This window comes from Pterocles gutturalis, unplaced genomic scaffold, assembly GCF_000699245.1.
Source record: "Pterocles gutturalis isolate BGI_N339 unplaced genomic scaffold, ASM69924v1 scaffold9866, whole genome shotgun sequence".
Lineage (NCBI taxonomy): Eukaryota > Metazoa > Chordata > Aves > Pterocliformes > Pteroclidae > Pterocles > Pterocles gutturalis.
The window spans coordinates 40,385-61,168 of record NW_010100384.1 but is presented as its reverse complement, the minus strand read 5'-3'; the positions used below and the strand labels follow the sequence as shown (position 1 = coordinate 61,168).

Below are 20,784 nucleotides of genomic sequence, written 5' to 3'. Positions count from 1 at the left end.
TCCAAATACTTACTTAATATGAGATATTTGTGAATGTCCTGCAGTTCTCATGACAATACTGACATCAGTAAATGGTTTTGGTGCTATGAAGTTGTAAAATAAAAAGCGATCAGCACAGGTTTTTATATGATATACATACTTTTATATTTTTAATATGAAAATGTCATATATGTTCAAGATTTTCTCAATCCTTCAAAGTAGGATTACATAATGGATACAACTGGCAAACAACTGAGGGAAAAGAACAGGAACAGAAAGGAATAGGAAGACAAGGATGAAATGGAACATCAAAAGTCTATTTCATTGATCTCTGAAAATGGACCATTTTCATTTAAAAGTAAATTAATATTGACATAATCTTAGATTTATATAATTTCCCTAGTCATGGAATAAAATTTTTGCAACAGTTGATACCAAAATAGAAAGTAAACCAAAAAAAAGAATTCTGCAGATTTATGCAATCTAGCTTGAAATTCATCGTATTCAGAATGAACACCTGACATCTTATCAACTTCTGTACAAAATTACAAGCAGCATTCTTTGTCTCAATCCAGAATCCCTCCTGAGATTACTCTGGTCTTCCAAGTGACTTTGCCCTGAACAAGTTAATGGAAGACTAAGTTCATCACATAGTAAGCTGACATTGAGCTCTACGCTTCAAGCAATGTAGAAGCTACAAGGCTACATACAAAACAGGCAAAATATAATTTGCCATCTACAGAGCTTGTAAATGGTGCCAAATGTAGCAATTTTGAGTTTAGACTGGCACTGGCACACATTTCTTTACTTACTAGTTAAGATTATTTCAGGTCATCTATTGCATGCAAGCAAAGACAGAAATAAACAACATGATTAAGATAATTTATTTGGAGCAGTAGGGAAAAATCAGATGACTGAAGATGAAAAGTGAATCCTCACTGCCCTGGAACTCCAAATGCAAGTAACACAGAAATGGTGCAACAGATTCACTACCATCAAGATAAGCAACAATTCAATCTTTTTCTAATTTTCAGCAGGGAATTATTCTCCTACATTAGTCAGCATTAAGCTTCAGTTATGGTCTGAATGCAACTATCAAAAGCCTGTTTTAAGCTTGATCCAAACATAACCTTCACATTGTGCTCTCCAAGAGCACTGAATTCGTGTGTCAAAAAGATGTGCTTAAAAGGTATGATATCAGTGGATTAAAGAAATTTTATTTTCTTCTCATTGTTAAATGTTTAAATTGTTTTCTGCATATCTTCTGTGTAGAGACAACTGCTCCCCTGTCTCTAACATTACTACTTCTGTTGTCTGTAGTCAGTAAGCTTATACAGACTTCATGTGATAAAAGTGACATGGTTAACTTCAGTACAAGCAGGTTATCTTCTCATTTTAGAAGTAAGGATTATGCCAAACTAGAAAAACAAACCTGAATCCAAGGTGATGGACTTTGGAGGTTTAATAGGATAGAACACAAAGGGAAATATGGCTCCAGGAATCTGGTTTTGTATCTAATAGGGGTAAGGACAGGACAAGGTGTAGCATGTTAGCTTTTCAATAGTGAAATACTTTAAAATCAGGACAAACACAAGAATTATGAGCATTACCTATAGCATTCCACCACTTCAAAAGCAAAAAGACCCAGACCTGCTATTGTGGCTCAAAATATCTCTGTTTTCAAAATGAAATAATCCAATTCAAATAGTCTAGAAAAGCTTCTCTTAGTTGGTGGTAATAAACAGACCACTTTCATAAAGCATTTGTTTTTAAAAACTTGAACATATGCAAGACAACAAATTGTACCTATTCTTTTGTTGCTTGTAAAGAAAAGCCACCAAAAAAAAAGCATGGAAGGAAGATGAATGGTAAATGTTTTTCCTGAAAAGTCATAGTCATCTGGCTTATTTTTCCAGAAGCATTTATACAGAAATATTTCAAAAGATTGAGAAACACTGATATTAAAGTCAATGAGTACAATCCAATTCAAAACATGACAAATCCAAACAACTCCAAAACTAAATCCAAGTTTCAGAAAAGTCGTTCTTAATAACTCTAGCTCATTTTTGACAAGACTTACCTGTATCCTGTAAATTTGAATTCTGAAAGACTTCTGATGTGCAGATGAACTATATTCTACTTTTAAAGCTGGTAGATAATTCCTTCTGATAGGAATCTCATTTGGTTGTTGAATTTTCATGTTCATTCCATTAGGAGTTAAACATACCTATTGCATCATAAAGAAAATTTGGTATGGCATTTGTTTCAAAAGACTGCTTTTTATAATATACTTTAAAATTTACACTATTCATTAACATTGTAAACATAGCTTAGCAGTAAAACTTTTGCAGATTTAACTCAGATGTCATAACGTTACTTTAAATAAAAACAATAAAATTTTGTCATAAATTTCAATAGAAGTAAAACTACAAAACAATGCATTCTTTGGGGTATTACTAGTGTTTAATACATGGCTTTTTTGAGGAAAGGCAGAGTAGTATGGAACGGTCTATGTCTGAGATTAAAATTGGCTCATTTACCTACACTACATTAATTTATGTACAATACAATTCTAATGAGTATCTAGAATTTATCTACAAAGACAGCAGCATTTGGAGTATAATGGGCTTGTATATTCCAGAATAACTTCTGGAATGTTTTTTTCGTATGTATGTGGTCAAATGACACAGCTGAATTATCCCATAATAAGACACTTGAAAAACACAAGTTTTTTTGCTAAAACAAACAAACAAACAAACCCCAAACTAGCACCCAGTCCACCTCCTCATCTATAGCAAGCTTTTAAACATTTATGGTTTTTTTACAAATATGATTTTTTCTAGACAGAGATAACAAAGGATTTTCAAATGGATTAGGCCCATGGCAGGGGTTGGAACTCGATGATCTTTAAGGTCCTTTCCAACCCAAACCATTCTATGAATAAATAATCTCAATTTTCACTGGAAGTTTCTTCAAAGATAACGAAATTGATACATTATCTTTTTCCTGTGTATACATGTAAACAATAGAATTAGAGAACTATCAGTATTACCAAAACATTGGATTCCAACTCAACAATCTTATTTTCTGAAGGAGTTAGCTCACTGTAATCTCTGAATTCTTGTTCTAATTTATCAGTCTGCTTAACACTCATTGGCCTCCATCTTGATTTCTTCTTGGGTTTTGTCTCCCAAACCACATCAGAACTTTGAAAACACAAAAAAGAACCAAAATAGAATGATTACTATTCAAAAATAAGTTTTATCTACCATATCTACCATCTACCATAGCATGTCTTTTAATAGGTTATAACTACAGAACACATAGAGCATCATAGAGCACTACAGTAGTAAATAAATAGTGACCCAAACGATCCACTGCCTTCTTGGTATTCAGTGGAAGCCAGTGACTTCAATAGAATGCAAAAAAGTTAACAGCAAGTCTATGATAACTCCCCACTTTGATGAAGAGGGGTATGTAAAGATACTTAATCAGGAAGCTAAGTTTCAACAGTACTGCCACCCATTCTACAATCTCAATGTAGTTTTCTGCACATACTCCTGCATGTATTTTGGCATAGCTGAATTTACTAGAAAGTGATAAATTCTTCAAGTCAAGACAAAATGCCTTCTGAAGGGCATCTTATTTTTGATAGCTAGTTTCTTTAATCTTTCTGTCTAAATCAACATATGGTGATTTTGGTTTACATGTTTCCTCTACCAATTTTATAGTGGAAGTTTTGGGGTTTGTTTGGTATCCCAAAAGCAGTTCTTTTCTTTTGTCTCTTATTATTAATAAAACAACAAATTAATTAATCATCCCTAAAGAGCACTGGCCTCTTCTCTGCTTAATTCCACTGCTTCTATGAGAAGCTCTCATGTCTTATTTCACCTTAAAGTCAAACTAGAGTCACACTATAGAGCACAAACCAAGACTATCAGAGAGGTAGAGGGTATTTCTTCTTTCCACAAGTTACTCTATAGCCCTTAAATACATAGCTTTCCAGACACAGCCCCCGATCCAATCCTTTTAGCTACATCTGTGTCTGTGTTCAGATACATCAATGGCAGAACCATCAAAAAAAAAGAGGTGAGCTAAAGGGCAAAACAAGAGCTACAAAATAAAGTACTACCTTGAAATTGTTGTTAGTTTTCCATTGCTCCACAAAATGTGCAGTGATTCCAGAACTGGCATGGTGAAACTTATTTCTGCATCAAGTTAGATACAAACTTCCTTTTCTGTTCTTTTAATACCAAGACATTCAGAAATTGGAACATTCTGTATAACACGATTTTTCCACTATACCCAAGGAATAATCTCTTATCCACAGAAAGAGCTTTCAGGAGTTTGACATCCACTCGGGATTTTAACAAGAAAACCGTATCAACTGTAAGCACTGCTAGACTACTGACTATGGATGACTGCTTCCAAAAAACACTGATCCAGTGAAATCTCAACAGTACTTTGAATTTAGGCAACTATTTGCCACTTTTAATGGAGTGTTTCCACTGTCTAGATTGTTATCAGAGCTCAGTTTCTCAGGTAAGGGCAAGGATTGGGACTTCCTTTGTGAATGACAGATGTAAATGTGTGAAGTATATGCATATGTGAAATTTTTGCTTGTTTGTTTTGCAGTGCAGTGCAAAGAATTAATCAAGAGAAAAAAATCCCTCTAGCAACGTTGTGGGTATGCATACACCGAAGTGTGTGGATTATGGCACTGATATACAAGTGTCCCTTGAGCATTACAAAAAGCCCCTACATTTGAACATATGATAGCACACATTTCTTAAGCATTACATAGTTTATTTTCTGCTTCCCTCTGAAATGTTATAGTAGAAAACCTAAAGTATTAGAACTGTGGAATCACCATAAATTTCTCAGTCAAAAGTAAAAACAACTTCAAGCTTCTACTGCATCAAAATTTTCAACACAGAATTCAGCAACTTGTTTCTGTGATGAAGACAGAAAAATCCACTGACAAAACTACCCACAGAGCTTACTCCTTAAAATTGTTATCACTTCCCAAACTACATAGACAGGAAATATTTCTGTTCAATGTACTGGGAAGTTTGCCACAAAGAGTTACAATTATGTGTTGCAAAACCACATACATCCAAATACAGAAAGCATATGCATTAACATACATCACTGAAAACATTTCTCATTACAACAGGAAAACATAATGACTTAGATCTAAATACTCTTATCCAGACCTCTTTTTCCTGTTTGATTGCACTCCAAATTCAAAGTCAGTGAGTGAAAATATCTGAAGTCAAAACATTTTAGACAGTAGGCACACAAAATAAGTTACCTTGTAATTCCAATGTAGGACACCTCTTGCTTTGTGTAATTATTAACCAATGAAATTCCAACGTCTTGCAAAGATAGAACAACTTCTTGTTCTGCTAGTTCTGCTTTCACACTTTCATATGTCAATTTAAATACATTTTCATCTTCAGTGATTAGGACAATACGTTGCAAACCTTCAAAAAATGAGACTAAATAGACCACTCTCCTACAATCCAGGGTGAGTTTTTCCATTTTGTCCTATAAACAAGACAGTAAAACTTTTTACAACTCTATTAAATCATGCTACCCCAGAAGCAAATGCAACAGTCTTAGCAACATGAGCAACAACAGAAGACACTTTTTATAGGTACAGGAAAATAATAAAATTTTTAATTATGAAGTTATACAGCAGTCTTTCTCACACATATACTTCTGAATTGAAGACAATGCTTATTGGCACAAGGTCCATCAAGCACAGTGCTGTTACTGCTCTATGTCTGAACCTCTTATATGAGGTTGCTGATCATACTCATTACAAATGGATTTTCATACATACACTAATGAACAGAATAATAAATTAGACAGCATTAAAAGGAGATTTAGACAATAAATGTACCTCTTTTGGAGTAATTTCCTCAGTTCTATTACCACATTTCCATGTCAATTTTCTAGATCCTGCTGGGTCTGCCCAAGTATACAGTACTGCCTTATTTGGCTGAAGACAATCTTCCAATTCACTGAGGGAACTAGAACAAAGTAACATTAACTTAAAATGTCAATGAATACTTTGTGTCAATGACTTTTGCATTTTAGCATTTCAATAAGAACACTTTAATAATTTATTTCAAATATTGAAAAAGAAAACTTAACATGTATGAAAAAACATGCACTAAATAGTTCCCAGCACAATAATAAAAACCATATTTATACTTCAAAATACATACGTATACTTCAGAAATAAAGTTAACACAGTAGATTTTAAACACTTATTTTCTTCCCCATTTGTGATTAACAGGGAAACTAAGTAGAAAAAAAAAATAGACATGATGCTTATACAAGCTGCAAGGAAAATTCAGGATTTGTGCTGCCTAACATTAATATTCCAAGAGAAGACAAGTTTGTTCAAAATTCATTGTTTAGGAAAGGTTTCCCCTATATGATTTGCTGAAGGGAAAAAAGCGCAATGTTTAGTATTTGGACCCAGTGGATATTTTCAGACAAACAGGATTTTAAACTCCATTCCCCCTTACATATATTTAAAAACTGGCAGACTTGTTTTCTACAGCTCTCTGAAACAAGCCTACCCTAAGAGGGGAAGTGGAGAGGGAGGTGCTGATCTCTTTTCCCTAGTACCCAGTGACAGGATGGATGGGAATGGTTCAAAGCTGTGCCAGAGAAGGTGTAGACTGGACATTAGGAAGCATTTCTTTACTGAGATGGTGGTCAGACATTGGAACAGGCTTCCTAGAGAAGTGATTGATGCTGCAAGCCTGTCAAGTGTTTAAGAGGCATTTGGACAATGACCCTAAAAACATGCTTTGACTTTTGGTCAGCCCTTACGTGGTCAGGCAGTTGGGCTAATAAAACCATTGTGGGTCCCTTCCAACTGAAGTATTCTATTCTATTCTAGTCTCCATAGTTCATTACAGAAGTTACACAGACACTTACTAAATTTACACTGGTAATGCCCAAAAGCCAGCTAAAAAGATAAAATTTAGTAATCTTTACAGATAAAAACCAAAGAAAACAACTGCCTGTATTCTTCAGACAAACAGAAACAGCTGCAAGCAGAATTTGACTAGCAGCTCTTCCACTTTTCAGGTAAAAATCTTTAAACGACACTGCTCTAACTGACAGAAAGAAAAAAATGGTAGAGGCTGTTCAGCCTTTAAAAAGAATGTTGTAAGTATGCTTACACTTCTCAGCACTGCACAGTGTCTGCACCCAGTACAAAGACATTCTAGCTTGAGAAGAGACCCAGTAGATAATTCATATTTGTTAAAACAATCTTAGTTTTGGTCTGGCTTAACAAAATTTATATAACTATCTACCCATTTTTAAGTCTGTTTCCTCATCTCTCCCATAACCTTTTGATCCATTCTTTCTGTTAAATCTCAACTAAATATGATAGAACAGTAAAAGTCTCTAATTACTTTTACAACCCATTTGTTACTTATTCTGCACAGTCAGCACCTACACAGTTCCAGAAAAGCCAAGTACATTCTTTGCCCCCATCACGAACGTAAAAGAATGTAGACGGCAAGGCCAAAAAATTTATATAAAAAGAGAGCTGCTTTAGCTCACAAACTAGGCACCTAGCACTACCTAACACTGCTCTGTTAACAGTTCATTCCTTCAATTTATAAAACAAAAGATTTTTGGGTAATGTGAAAAAATCAGGCAGTAATTTCTTAAAAAGATCGGCTTCTTAAGAAAAACGCATGCTTACAGTACATGAAATAACAGCTCACATGTCTCCAAGTAGACATCCACACTAAAACTCTTCTTACATACCTTTGTCCATACTCAATAATTTCCTCTTCAGTATGGTTTATCAACAGAAATGGAGCTGCTCCATCATGGTAATTAGAAAAGGTAATCACTGTAGAATGTTCAGTCAGGTTAACATCCACGGTAATTCCTCCAAGCTATCAGATGTAAAAATTGTAAAGTAAATAACAGTGGAATGAATTTGTAGTAAATCAAATGTAATTTAAATATTTTGGAAAATTTTTACTCTCATTAGATAAAACCATCAAATAGTCAAACCACCAACTTGTTTTAACATATGTTTAAAATATTTCCCTGATCTACCTACTAGGTAACAGGCATTGCACTTAGTAATCAAAACTATGGAGGAGCTCTGGACTGTCAAAATTTAGGCTGGTAGCAGAGGAATCTTCATTGAAGCATTATTACTCATTAATGCCCTCCAAAACATTCTACTACTACATTCCACTAATATTTAATACTACTGCTAGATGAGACTATATACAATGTAGAACTAAATTTAGTGAAGTTACTTTTCAAATAACTTAGTGTTACTTTAGAACTAATGTAAATACTTAGCCTCAACTAGAGAACACTAGCAAAACAATCTGTTCTAGATTCTATAGGTCTGCTTTGCAGAAAAGCACTTAAAATTAAACACCTACTTCTATTTGTGTGTACACACACAGGAAAGAGAGAGCATGAGAATGAAAATAATACACTCGCATGTACATAAGCTTTTTCCCAGCTAAGGTTTTGCAACAGATGATTGTATGGGAAGACAGAAACTTTTGAGAATGAAAACAAAACAGTTATTTATGCTGTTTTACCTAATTTCTGAAGGCCACCATTTACCTTGTTGTCCAAATGCAACAGCAGACAGTTTTCCTGCTTATCAAAATTTATCTTCTTTGGGGGGAGATTAGAATTTTCAACTCTAACAAGCAGTTTGTTGGCATCATTTTCAGGCCAAAAAGGAATGCACTAGGAAAACAAAAAATCAGATATTTTAAAGTAAGTGAGAAAACAAACTAGATGTTAAATGGCATTCACTTTAGCACAAAGTTCATCCACTAAATTTCTACCCAGAAGTGTAGTGAGCTGGATCAGAAACTCTATTAAAAAACCTAGAAGTAATTACTAACCTTAACACAATAAATTGAAAGGAAGTCAGGAATAATTCAGATTGCAGTGAATAAACTGAGGACTTAATGAGTTACAAATGAAAACAGTAAGGTTACATATTCACATGAAGAAGTAGATTTAAAATGGATAATGTATATGAAATCCAGAGTGCAAAACAGCATGGCTACACCACCAAAATGGACAAGCGTGTTACTAAAAAAAAAAAAAAAAAAAAAAAATTGAAAAAAAAAAATCACCAAAACTGTTCTGCCATAATCAGACCTCTTGCCAAATTATAAATTACAAATCAATCTTATACTGACAATGAGAAAAAAGTATTAGCATAAATACACCCCCTAGTAACTTGAGTACACAGGACACCAGCTTACTACCTGTTCTTTTGAAATACTTTATATATCTCTCTCTCTCTCTCAAATATATGCATACATATACACACACATATATATGTAGCTATTTTACATATATAAATAAAATATTAAGCATTAGGCAGCTAAATCAGAGAGCATGTTATGCTATTCACATCCACAATTGCAATCATGGCCATTCTGGGTTTAAAAAAATCCCACAAACAATCTCTCTTCAATAGTTTACACATCAAACAGATAAGACAAGGAGGCAGGGAAGACAAAAAGTTTTAATTGTAAATAAAGAGAAGTTTCCAACTAATTAAAAGAGTCCTGTCATGGGAAGAAGCAATGATTAACAATAACTCCCAAATCAGCAAGAGCCAAAGTCTGTCTAGATAGACCAGTTTTCCTGTATTTGAAACTGTTCACCTGCAGCACCCAAAACTTCAGGAGCATCTTTCTCCAACATAGTTAAGAAATGAGAAGTGTATATCTAACTACATCTGAATCCTAGAATTAAATCTGCAATGGTGAAAGACTAGTTCACCAACTTACCATGCCACTAAGTTCCCTTTCCCATTGTTTCTCACACCACAGGAAGCAGGAAGACAAAGGAAAAAAATATAGTTAAACAGCAAGACTGAAGGTGTTATCTACATCAATATGCATCCTACAGACAAAGAAAATTTAAATTGTCTTGTAAATTAGCATAAAATACAGCAAGTAAGTCTCAACATGGAAATTAAGAGAGCTCAAAGGAAATTCAGGGAGAATCAGTCCACAGTAAATGAAAGTGTGAAATCAAACCAAAATAGGTAAAAAGGATTGGCTAAACAAGAATTTACGGAATCAACCACAGAGAACTGAAAAATAAAATTTTGCAATACTCTATAGCCACAAAATGCATCACAAAATGATGTTGCTTCCAAATGTTTGGCCACACACTGGCTAAGTGCTTCACCAGATATATTTATACGTCAGTCTCCATTCCATAATAGGATCTTTAATTTGTATTTAGCAGTGGTCTCATGTACAGTCTTCAGCAATGTTTTTGTTCTTTCTTCCTCTAAGGATGTATGTTGGTCAACTGCCTTATGCTATACCTAATTTGAAGGACTGTCGTTGGCAAGCCATTTCATACTAATCACTGTCCAACAGCTTCTATTACAACCTTTGAAGTACAATAGATTTTTCTAAAAATAGAAATTAAAGTTTCTGACAGACTCACTGTTTTCCAGACAGAGAATATGTTCAAGAGGCAATGGGTTCTACACAAGGATTGTTTTTTTCTCTGAGAAGACAGGCTATCTGTCACTATGTAAGAAGAGCGGATAAAAAAGAAAAGCAGGAAGGACTCCGCTTAACAAATAAAATTACAAAAATAAAATGAGAGGGGGCCACGATGAGATATGAATTAACATTTCAACAAACTTGGTTTTTTGAAGATCAACCTAACATAAAAGAGTAAAGTGAGAAGTACTCAAAAAAATCACAAGCATACAGGCATTAATTTAAAAAAAAAAAAGTCTAGGTTAGCTGGATAGCAGATTTCCATATCTCAAGAACAGGATCAGAAGGGAACTTTGTCCTAAAAATCTGTTCTGGATGCCCAAAGATAGATGAGTAGTGTCTGGACTCCACCCAGATTTAGAAGAGATAAGAAACATGCTGAATTCAGCAAGTGGGTTAGAAATGAGCAACCTTGTCAGACTTAACTTTCATGACACAGACTTTTTAGAGATTGCTTATCAAAAGGGAAAATATTGACACAATGTGGAAAGGAAAGCAATCTTGCGAGTGAAGTCTGGAATACTTTAGGAAGGAATATACATTCCTCTGTTGACCTATATTAGTCCATTTGATAAACCATCATATCTAATCTTTCAAAAGATATCAGGAATGATCCTAAAATCTACAAAGTCCTCTTTTGATACTGGATAACTGAAAGGAGACTAAGACCAATTAATACAATTATGAAACACCTGAGAAACAATGGTGCTTGTGGGACATGCTAGAAAAATCTGAATGCGTATCAATAAACCAGCCAATACAGGAAAACCACAGATTACATAGAATCATAGAATTATTTAATATCATCAAGTCCAACCATTAACCTAACACTGCCAAGTCCACCACTAAAGCATGTCCCTTAGTGCCACATGTACATGTCTCTCAAATACCTCAAGGGCTGGTGACAACCACTTCCCTGGGCAGCCTTTTCCAATGCTTGACAACCCTTTCAGTAAAGAAATTTTTCATAAGATCCCATCTAAACCTCCCCTGGCCCAGCTTAAGGCTTTTTCCTCTCATCCTGTCACTTGTTACTTGGGAAGAGACAGACACCCACCTTGCTTACAGCCTCCTTTCAGGTAGCTGTAGAGAGCAGTAAGGTTTCCCCTCAACCTTATTTTCTCCAGGCTAAACAACCCCAGTTCCCTCAGGTGCTCCTTACAAGACTTTTGCTCTAGACCCTTCAACCAGCTTCACTGGCCTTCTTTGGACACACTCCAGCACCTCAACGTCTTTCTTGTAGTGAGTGGCCAAAACTGAACACAGTATTTGAGGTGTGGCCTCACCAGTGTCGAGTACAAAGGGATGATCACTTCCCTAGTCCTGCTGGCCACACTATTTCCGATACAAGCCAGAACGATACTGGCCTTCTTGACCACATGGGCACACTGCTGGCTCACATTCAACCAGCTGTAAACCAATACATTCAGGTCCTTTTCTGTCAGGCAGTTTTCTAGCCACTCTTCCCCAAGCCTGCAGTGTTACATGGGGTTGTTATAACCCAAGTGCAGGACGCAGCACTCAGCCTTTTGAACCTCCTACAGTTGGCCTCAGCTATTTTTTTTACCCAGCAAACAGTACACCCATCCAAGCCATGAGCAGCCAGTTTCTCCAGGAGAATGCTGTGGGAAATTATGTCAAAGACTTTGCTAAAGTCAGGTAGACTACATCCATGGCCCTTCCCTCATCCACTAAGTGGATCATCTTGTCATAGAAGATCCATGTTAGTCAAGTAGGACCTGCCTTTCATAAACCTTTGCTGACTGGGCCTGATCACCTGGTTGTCCCATACGTGCCCTATGATGGCACTAAAGATGATCTTCTCCATAATCTTCCCTGGCTCTGAGGTCAGACTGACAGACCTGCAGCTTCCCGGATCCTCCTTCCAGCCTTTCTTGTAGATGGGCCGTCACATTTGCTAACTTCCAGTCAACTGAGACCTCCCCAGTTAGCCACAACTGCCAATAAATTATTGAAAATGGCTTGGTGAGCACTTCTGCCAGCTCCCTCAGTACCCTTGGGTAAATCCCATCCATCCCCATAGACCTGTGTGTGCCCAGGTGGTGTAGCAGGCCACTAAATCACTTCCCATGGATTATGGGGACTTCATTCTGCTCCCTGTCCCTATCTTCCAGCTCAGGGGGCTGGTACCCAAAGGACAACTGGTCTTACTGAGAGATTTACTGAGAGACTTACTGAGAGACTGAGGCAAAGAAGGCATTAAGTACTCTCAGCCTTTTCCTCATTGTTTGTCATTATGTTTCCCCTTGCTTCCAATACAGGATGGAGATTCTCCTTCGCCCTCCTTTTGTTGATGTTTTTATAGAAACATTTTTTATTCTCTTTTACAGCAGTAGCCTGATTAAGTTCTAGTTGGGCTTTCGCCCTTCTCATTTTCTCTCTCTGTATAACCTCACAACATCTTTGTAGTCCTCTTGAGTTGCCTGCCCCTTCTTCCAAAGGTCATAAACTCTCCTTTGTTTCCCCCTGAGTTCCAGCCAAAGCCCTCTGTTCAGCCAGGCTGGTCTTCTTCCCCACCAGCTTCTTTTCAGCACACAGGTACAGCCTGCTCATGTACCTTCAAGATTTCATTCTTGAAGAATGTCCAGCCTTCCTAGACTACTTTGCCCTTCAGGACTGCCTCCCAAGGGACTCTGTCAAACAGGTCAAATTCCACCCTCCAGAAGTCCAAAGTAGCAGTTCTGCTGACTCCCCTCCTTACTTCCCCAATAATCAAAAACTCTTTAGTTTTGTAATTGCTATGCCCAAGACAGCCTCCAACCACCACATCACTCACAAGTCCTTCTCTGTTCACAAACAACAGGTCCAGCAGGGCACCTTCCCTAGTCGGTTCACTCACCAACTGCGTCACGAAGTTATCTTCTACACACTCCAGGAACCTCCCTAGACTATTTCCTCTCCGCTATATTTTGTTGCCAGCAGATATCTGGTAAGTTCACGTCCCCCATGAGAACAAAGGCTAGCGATTGTGAGACTTCTCCCAGCTGCTTACAAAATATTTCATCTGTCTCTTCATCCTGGTTGGGTGGTCTGTAACAAACTCCCACCATGATATCTACCTTGTTGGCTTTCCTTGATTCTTACCCATATACACTCAACCCTACCATCACTATCTTTAAACTCTACACAATCAAAGCACTCCCTAACATACAGGACTACCCTGCTGCATGTCCTTCCTTGCCTATCCCTTCTGAAGAGTTTATAGCCATCTACTGCAGCAGTCCAGTTGTGCGAGTCATCCCACCACGTTTCTGTGATGACAACTATATCATAGTTTTTCTGCTGCACAATGGCTTCCAGCTTCTCCTGTTTGTTTCCCACTCTGTGTGCACTGGTGTAGATGCACCTCAGTAGCACTATTAATCCTGCCACCTTTTTAGGGGGAGAATCCCTAATTCTTACGTGACCATTCTCAGGTGCTTCTCATATATGTAGCAATGTATTTGAACCTTCAAAAGTATTATCTTTGAATAGTTTTTACAGCAAAATTCAAAAGTTCCTGTAAAATAATTAAATATATTCTAATAACAACTTTATATCAAATATAAAACACAAAACTCCAAGAAGTAACAAAATCTGACCGTATTTTCTCCGAATAAGAAGTCAGATATGAAGTGGCCTGTACCTTTACACACGAACCTTCGTCATTTCAGAGCTTTACCAACAAACTAGATGAGGAATCATGCATGTAAAGAACCCAGAAACTATGTAGAGTCAAACAAATTTTTGTTTCAGGGCAACACGTGAATATTAGGAAACAGAACAAATGCTTATGGAAAACATCCTATTCTTGAGTAAAAGCGAAGAAACTTTTTTTAAAAAAATAATTATAAACATTATGGGAAGCTGAAGTGACTTCAAGATCCAAACATTGTGTACAGCTTAACAAAAAGCACAATAGAACAATGACAACAAAAAGCAAGCAAAGTAGTATTGATTTCATAAATCGAAATAATGATATATAAATGGTATTTCCCTTCCATAATCACTAAACATAAAATGCACACTTAAGGAGCATATGTTTAAGGTACCAAAAATGTAACAAAAATATATGGTTACGAATCTCATTTAAAGTAGTCTTTTAACATTGGTATTTTAGTTTGCAAGCATTTTTGATAACCATTTGAAGTATCTGTAACACCAAAGAAAAGCGAGAGGGCCTCCAACCACACTATTTTTCAGGCTAAACTCTGTCTCTGTTTTGGATATGCTCTTTTCAAGACCCATTAGAAGGGAAGGAGAGAGATTTCACTCTTCCCAGAAGGCAATATGGATCACTTTCATGTTTCACAGACCTCCAACATTACCCTAAACAGGTGTTGCTCTTCCTACATGTCGTAAAGGAAGGCATGATGGCCTCAAAAACATTCAAAACGCAATTAATTGTGGGTTACTGCAGTGTAAACAGCCAAGCTGCACACCCAGTCTGCAACAGTCTAGACCTCTGCAGCACAGTCAAAAGCCCAAAAGCCATTCTCACACCACTAGGCCTGGGGACCAGTGATCTCTCTCTAGAAATGCTGCATTAAGTACTGAAATACAGCAGTGAGACTAGTCCCAGGAGAACAGTTTGGATCTATCCGAACTGATCCACCTGAAGAATTTTCTTTCTACATGAAACTGGCATCACATACACCAAGTCAGCCAAACCACTCTACCAGATACACTGTAAAAACTGAAAAGAAAAAGTACAAGTCTTTTTCTCATGTTATTTATGATGCAGGTAACAGAGAAAACATTCCAAATACAATATAAAGCAGCTTTACAATATGTCCTAAAACAACATCGAGGAAAGGTAAAAGGACACTGATAATTAATTGAAAAAGTACAATATATTCAGACATTGTCATTGAACACCATATGCATGGCTCATTTTCCACCAGTAAGTGTTCAAACCAATTTTTTTTTCCCTTAGAGAAGCAACTCTGAATAACTTCCTTTATAAGTTTACCTGTTGCAAAACAATAGGAATCCACTTTTCCTTGCCTTCTTCAGCCACTTCCAAAGTGTATTTGCTTCTATTCGAGATCATAAAAAATGGGGTGAAAGTTACAATTCTAGTAATATTAAAACTGCTGTTGTTTATGGTGACACCGACCTGTAAATAGAAAGACATCGTTAGGAGTATACTGTTCTTCACTTACCTCATTTATATCTCCTGAAAGCAATGAATCTGAAAGATAAATTTAACTCACTTGATATTCCTTTTTATGACTCTTGCATTTCACAGAACCATGACTTCCAACAGTGTCCAGTGAAAACTGATCAGACAATTCACTGTCAGTTACCATAAGCTGTACCTATGAAGAAGCATCCTGAATTAACACACAGTTTACAGACACTGACGACATTTTAAATCATATAAGTACATACTGGAAATACTCGTGTTTCTATTAAAAAGTCAAGACAGAACAATATCCAGCACCATTTCACAAAGATATTTTGTATCAACCTTAGTTAAAACCTATGTGGAACAAGCATTGTAAGCGTAAGATCCTCCAGAGGAAGCTACCACACACGGATCCTTTCCAAAACTTACCACAATTAGAATCTCAAAGGCAAATCAACACAGTCTTGTAATCTCTCTCATATCGTTCATCCGTCAGTAATACACAGCATTAAAAAACCCACATAACAGACTCAAATGGTAAACTGCACCTTAACCTTAGCTTGCTACAAACTCAGACCCAAGCTACCAACCCCGACTGCAAGCAAGCATTCACTTTTCAAGAAGCATTCATTTTTCAAGTACACAGCTTTCAACTTCTTACACAACTTCTATGTCTTACTTAGCATAAGAGACTTTATTAATGAAGTTTAAACTGAATAAAACAAATTTTTTTATTTAGGAAACACTTATCAGTGAATTTTATTCCTCTCAAAGATGAGAAACTCCTTCTTAACCATACATTTAATAATGTAAATTTCCCACCTCAATCATATCTAACACCACACTTATTTAAAATATTCTGTCTTTAGACAGAGATGGAGTAGCTTTCATGCCCTTTACAAAGCATAGCATAGTGTAGATAACTAACGTGCAAAGTGTAAAAATGTTTTCATACAACAACATAGGGGGAATACAGAGCTGTTAGGTTTTACAAACGATAATACCTTGTTATTTTGGAAGAAGTTTTTGGGCTGGAAAGAAAAAAGGAGTGGCTTTTTATAATCCGGAGGATGCTTGCGGTGAATACCATCAGCTTTATACTGCAACATTCGACCAGTTTTATTTACCATCCAGTACGGACTATGAATTGCTATAACCGTCTGCCCAGTTGTGTAGGTCACATGGACAGCAATATCCAGTTCAGTCTTATCCAACTCCGTAACGCAGTAAAACGTCGTGAAGGTGATTTCCAGTTGATTGCTTTTTATATGGTACTCACTTTTCCAATTTTGATCAAGATAGTTAAGCAACTGTAAATCTAGTTTTGTTTGATCCAAGACTGCATTATGAATCTGGGCTGAACATCCTTCTTCTAGGGTGTCATATTTGTTTCCATCACCCTTTAATAAAACCCAAACAGTGTACATTTGCATGAGTCACACTCAAAATTCATATCAACTTCTATTTTCTAGCTAGCTTTGAAAACTAAGATACAAGTTACTCAGGCAAAATTTTAATATCCTTATTATGCTATTTAACTATGTTACATTCTTAAACATCTACCTTAATACAACATTTTACATACAAAAACCTATGCATGGTCATCAATATTTAAGACACATACACATACATCTGTCATCAAATTCAAACTTATAAATACGTTTAAATGACAGGTTTCCTCAACTCAGTATTTCTTTCACTAAATTTAAGTTTGTAAGAGATATATGGAAAAGAGCCCACTACTTCCATACATTTGGTAGAGGCCATGGCCTCTTGCTCTAGTAATCGTGCATTTGCAACAATATTTTATGATTAAATTTTACTATTTGAGTCCAAATACTAAATATGAAGATGATGTGGAAAAAAAAAGTTTCAGTGTCTCCCATCTGTATTTTTATTATCCTAAGTTTACATCAGTAAGCAGAGAGACACAACCACAGGAGATCCACAGAATAAAACATTTAGTGCTGAGGAACCAGCATCCAAACTGTGCATCTTGTGTTCTACTTGAGATTGTCTCTCTTGTGGCCCTGGAATGAATGCCAATTAACAAAGTGCATCTAATAGTTTAATTTAATCCAAAAATAATATACAGTTTGGCACTAGGCTGCAATTCAAGACAAAATGTGGCAAAAAGGCAGGCCTTTGAGAATTTGTTAAAAGCATGCTACTGATAAAAGTCTGTGACAGCACATGAAATGCTACTGCAGGCTGACTGACTTATGTCACTTGAGGCAGTCATAATTCACAGCAAAAACTACACTGGTTGATTAGATTCTAAAAAGAGACTCTCTCACAGGCCTAAATTTGTACAGTATAAGTTTTACTTTGCATATGTATCTAAAGTATGACTTATTACTAATTATTAATACCACCACTTTTCACATTCTGGTACTGTTTCATTCCTGCAGATGCACACTTGTCCTTCGAAGACCTGTAAACTTGCTCCAGAAATAGTCTTAACAGAATCCATTAACAGATCCATTTATAAACATATTTCAACCAGCTGGTCAGCTTTCATCTCATAGGTGGGAAATGGCACAAAAAATTTAAACATTAAAGAATTACCTGTACTGAATAAGTTATTTGATAAGGAAGAAGATTGCGGAGAAGAACAGAAGGCCATAAATGAACAACATATGGAAAATCCCATTGATCTTCTGCACATAATGAAGATGTCAGCGTGTCTTTTACAGGGACAATATTGATGATAAGCGAGTGGTTAGTTGACCTCACAGACTGGCATTTTCTTTGTAATAAACTGTCAACGTTTTTCAGAATTTCATCAAATGTAATTCCTTCAGACATATCATATTCTCCATCCACTCCATTTTCATTGGTTAGTGGTTGCAAACTCAGTATGGATCTGTAAACGAAAACATCTTTTAAACACTTAATATGAGATTAAATTTTTCAATTATACAGAAGTATTATTCAACATGAACACTCTAGTATAATTTGGATTTTTGAGGATTTCCGACACTAATTCATGGCCTGCCTTAATCTTGCTCAAAGGAGGAAGCAAAAGGTGGTCTGGATCCCAAAAGTTCATGGAATAGTACCAGTTGTTCCATAACTCCACATGCTCCCCTTGGAAAGAAGGCACTGTTGGACATTCTTATGAAAAAGCTACTGCATTCCCTTACAAGTGTTTCTATATTCCTGTTCCAAGCAAAATGTTTCTATGAACAATTCAGTCCTAGGGCAAATCTACAGAAAAATGTCCTTGTTTCCAGTCACATAAAGCATCAAGTTTATGGATTATTTACAGATGTGGCTTTCGTAAGGCAACTGCTTTAATCGAATCAGCTGCTCCTCGACTGAAGATTTTTGTTAGTAAACATTTTCTGACTGCCTAGTAGAACTCACCCATGTATCTGTGCAATGAATCAGCATGTCACTAAACCTTATTAAATAAAATACAGATAGTTAGAAATATTAATGAACTTATATTACCTACCGTAAAGTGCAACTTATTTAATGAAAAAGATACACAGCTGCCATATAAAAAAAAAAAAAAAAAAAAGAGGAGTGTTTGGGGGAAAACAGAAGGAAGAAGTCTCTGTAATAATAAAAAACAACCAAAACAAACTTTTCTGTCTAAAAGTTGGTGACAGTTCAGCTAAACTGTACATACAAACTCACTGCAGTTCTAAGCGGGTATTAGCTTAAAGGTGCTAATAGCACAGCTATACTGGAAGCCAAGCCTTTCCAAGGTTGACAAGACTTTTTCCACATCTGTGATACTGTTTAAATATATTAGTTTCAATTTTTTACTTCAGAATCACGAAAAAAAATAAATTTCAAAGGCTGCAATACACCACTAGAGTTCACTCCACTAAAAAAAACCCTTCTGTACTGTGTGGGTAACAATCACTGTGTTCCAGAAGCACCTGAACTCAGATTCTTAAAGTAATTTAGCTAATTTTTTGGTAAAATGGATTTCAAAAGGCTTCCAACTCAAGAATTAAATAGTATTCTGTTTCAACTGTGACTAGATGCTCTGAGAAAATCCTACGCAACAGTAACAGTACAGTATTAATTACAGTATTAGGTAGCGAAGGGAAACAATTTTTTTTAGTGTAATTGTATGGATACAATAAACAACAATGTATAAACATATTCCATTATAAAAGAACAATGCAGTAAAGTACCTGTAAGAGGACAATGGTATGTTGAATTCATTTTCTGGTGAAGCAGTCCCTAAACATCTTCCTTCCTCAAAAATATTTAACGGGATTGAAAAATGATTCCTTATCTACGTGAAATAAAAAGCAAGCAACATACATTAGGAAAAAATGGAAAGACAAAGTGTTTTGAGCCTGATAGGGCACAGATTGAGAACTCTCTCATTGTTCATCTTACCCCTTTACCATTCAAGGTCAGGTATTTCAAAAGAACTGTCTCTAATACCAGCAATGTCCTTAAATTATTTGGTTGTGCAGTTAATGCCATATCTTTATTATGAAATTAATACATTATTTCTAAAATTCTTTTCAAGGAGAAACATAAAGCCCTGTAAAAACAAAGACAAGTAAATTGGAACTATATAATAATTTCCAAAGAACGTTCTCCTAAAAAAACAACAGATTGAAGGATGTGTGGGTCAAGATCCACAGGGCAGAAAATTCAAGGGAAGTCAAATATTTATTGAAGGTTAAACCATCAACGCCCATTACAATTTGGGAGAGACATAGTTCTCTTGTTCTTTGCAAACATCTTTTGTCTTTTTATTTATTTCAGCATTCATTTAATGGCATTATTAGCTCCAGAAAAAAAAATATAGGGACGAATAAAACAATAAATCTGGTTGTTAACCAAGTCATACAGCACTCTGGGCAAAAGTAGCAAGTGAAATGTAACAGGGCACTATCACTACAGAACACTAACATCTGGACCATCCCTGCCCTTGTAAACTATACAATGCCAATCAAAAAAGACATATGCTCAAAGGGCTCGCTCTTCAGCTGGCTGGGTACTAAAATTGAAATTCATGTGTCAGTGGTACAGGATGAAGAAAAAAAAATCTGGTAGAAGGACAACTTTGCAGAATTAAGGCAAGGTTAAGAGGGGTTTGAACACTTCACACAAAGCAAATAGTTCAACTGA

At 36.1% G+C, this 20,784-nt stretch overlaps 1 protein-coding gene across 1 annotated transcript in view; it reads right to left on the bottom strand.

Annotated features, from left to right (window-relative positions):
- Window positions 1-20,784, bottom strand: part of VPS13A (vacuolar protein sorting 13 homolog A (S. cerevisiae)) — a gene marked incomplete at its 5' end in the record, with an annotated part of 70,097 nt that overhangs the window by 10,214 nt on the left and 39,099 nt on the right. Inside the window, 13 exons of the mRNA XM_010079596.1 lie at window positions 14-83; window positions 1,412-1,493; window positions 2,060-2,206; window positions 3,032-3,185; window positions 5,294-5,529; window positions 5,888-6,017; window positions 7,786-7,919; window positions 8,617-8,745; window positions 15,517-15,663; window positions 15,761-15,865; window positions 16,680-17,075; window positions 18,244-18,541; window positions 19,830-19,933. Of these exons, the coding sequence (XP_010077898.1) occupies window positions 14-83; window positions 1,412-1,493; window positions 2,060-2,206; window positions 3,032-3,185; window positions 5,294-5,529; window positions 5,888-6,017; window positions 7,786-7,919; window positions 8,617-8,745; window positions 15,517-15,663; window positions 15,761-15,865; window positions 16,680-17,075; window positions 18,244-18,541; window positions 19,830-19,933 (2,132 nt within the window). The remainder of the gene's footprint in view (window positions 1-13; window positions 84-1,411; window positions 1,494-2,059; window positions 2,207-3,031; window positions 3,186-5,293; window positions 5,530-5,887; window positions 6,018-7,785; window positions 7,920-8,616; window positions 8,746-15,516; window positions 15,664-15,760; window positions 15,866-16,679; window positions 17,076-18,243; window positions 18,542-19,829; window positions 19,934-20,784) is intronic.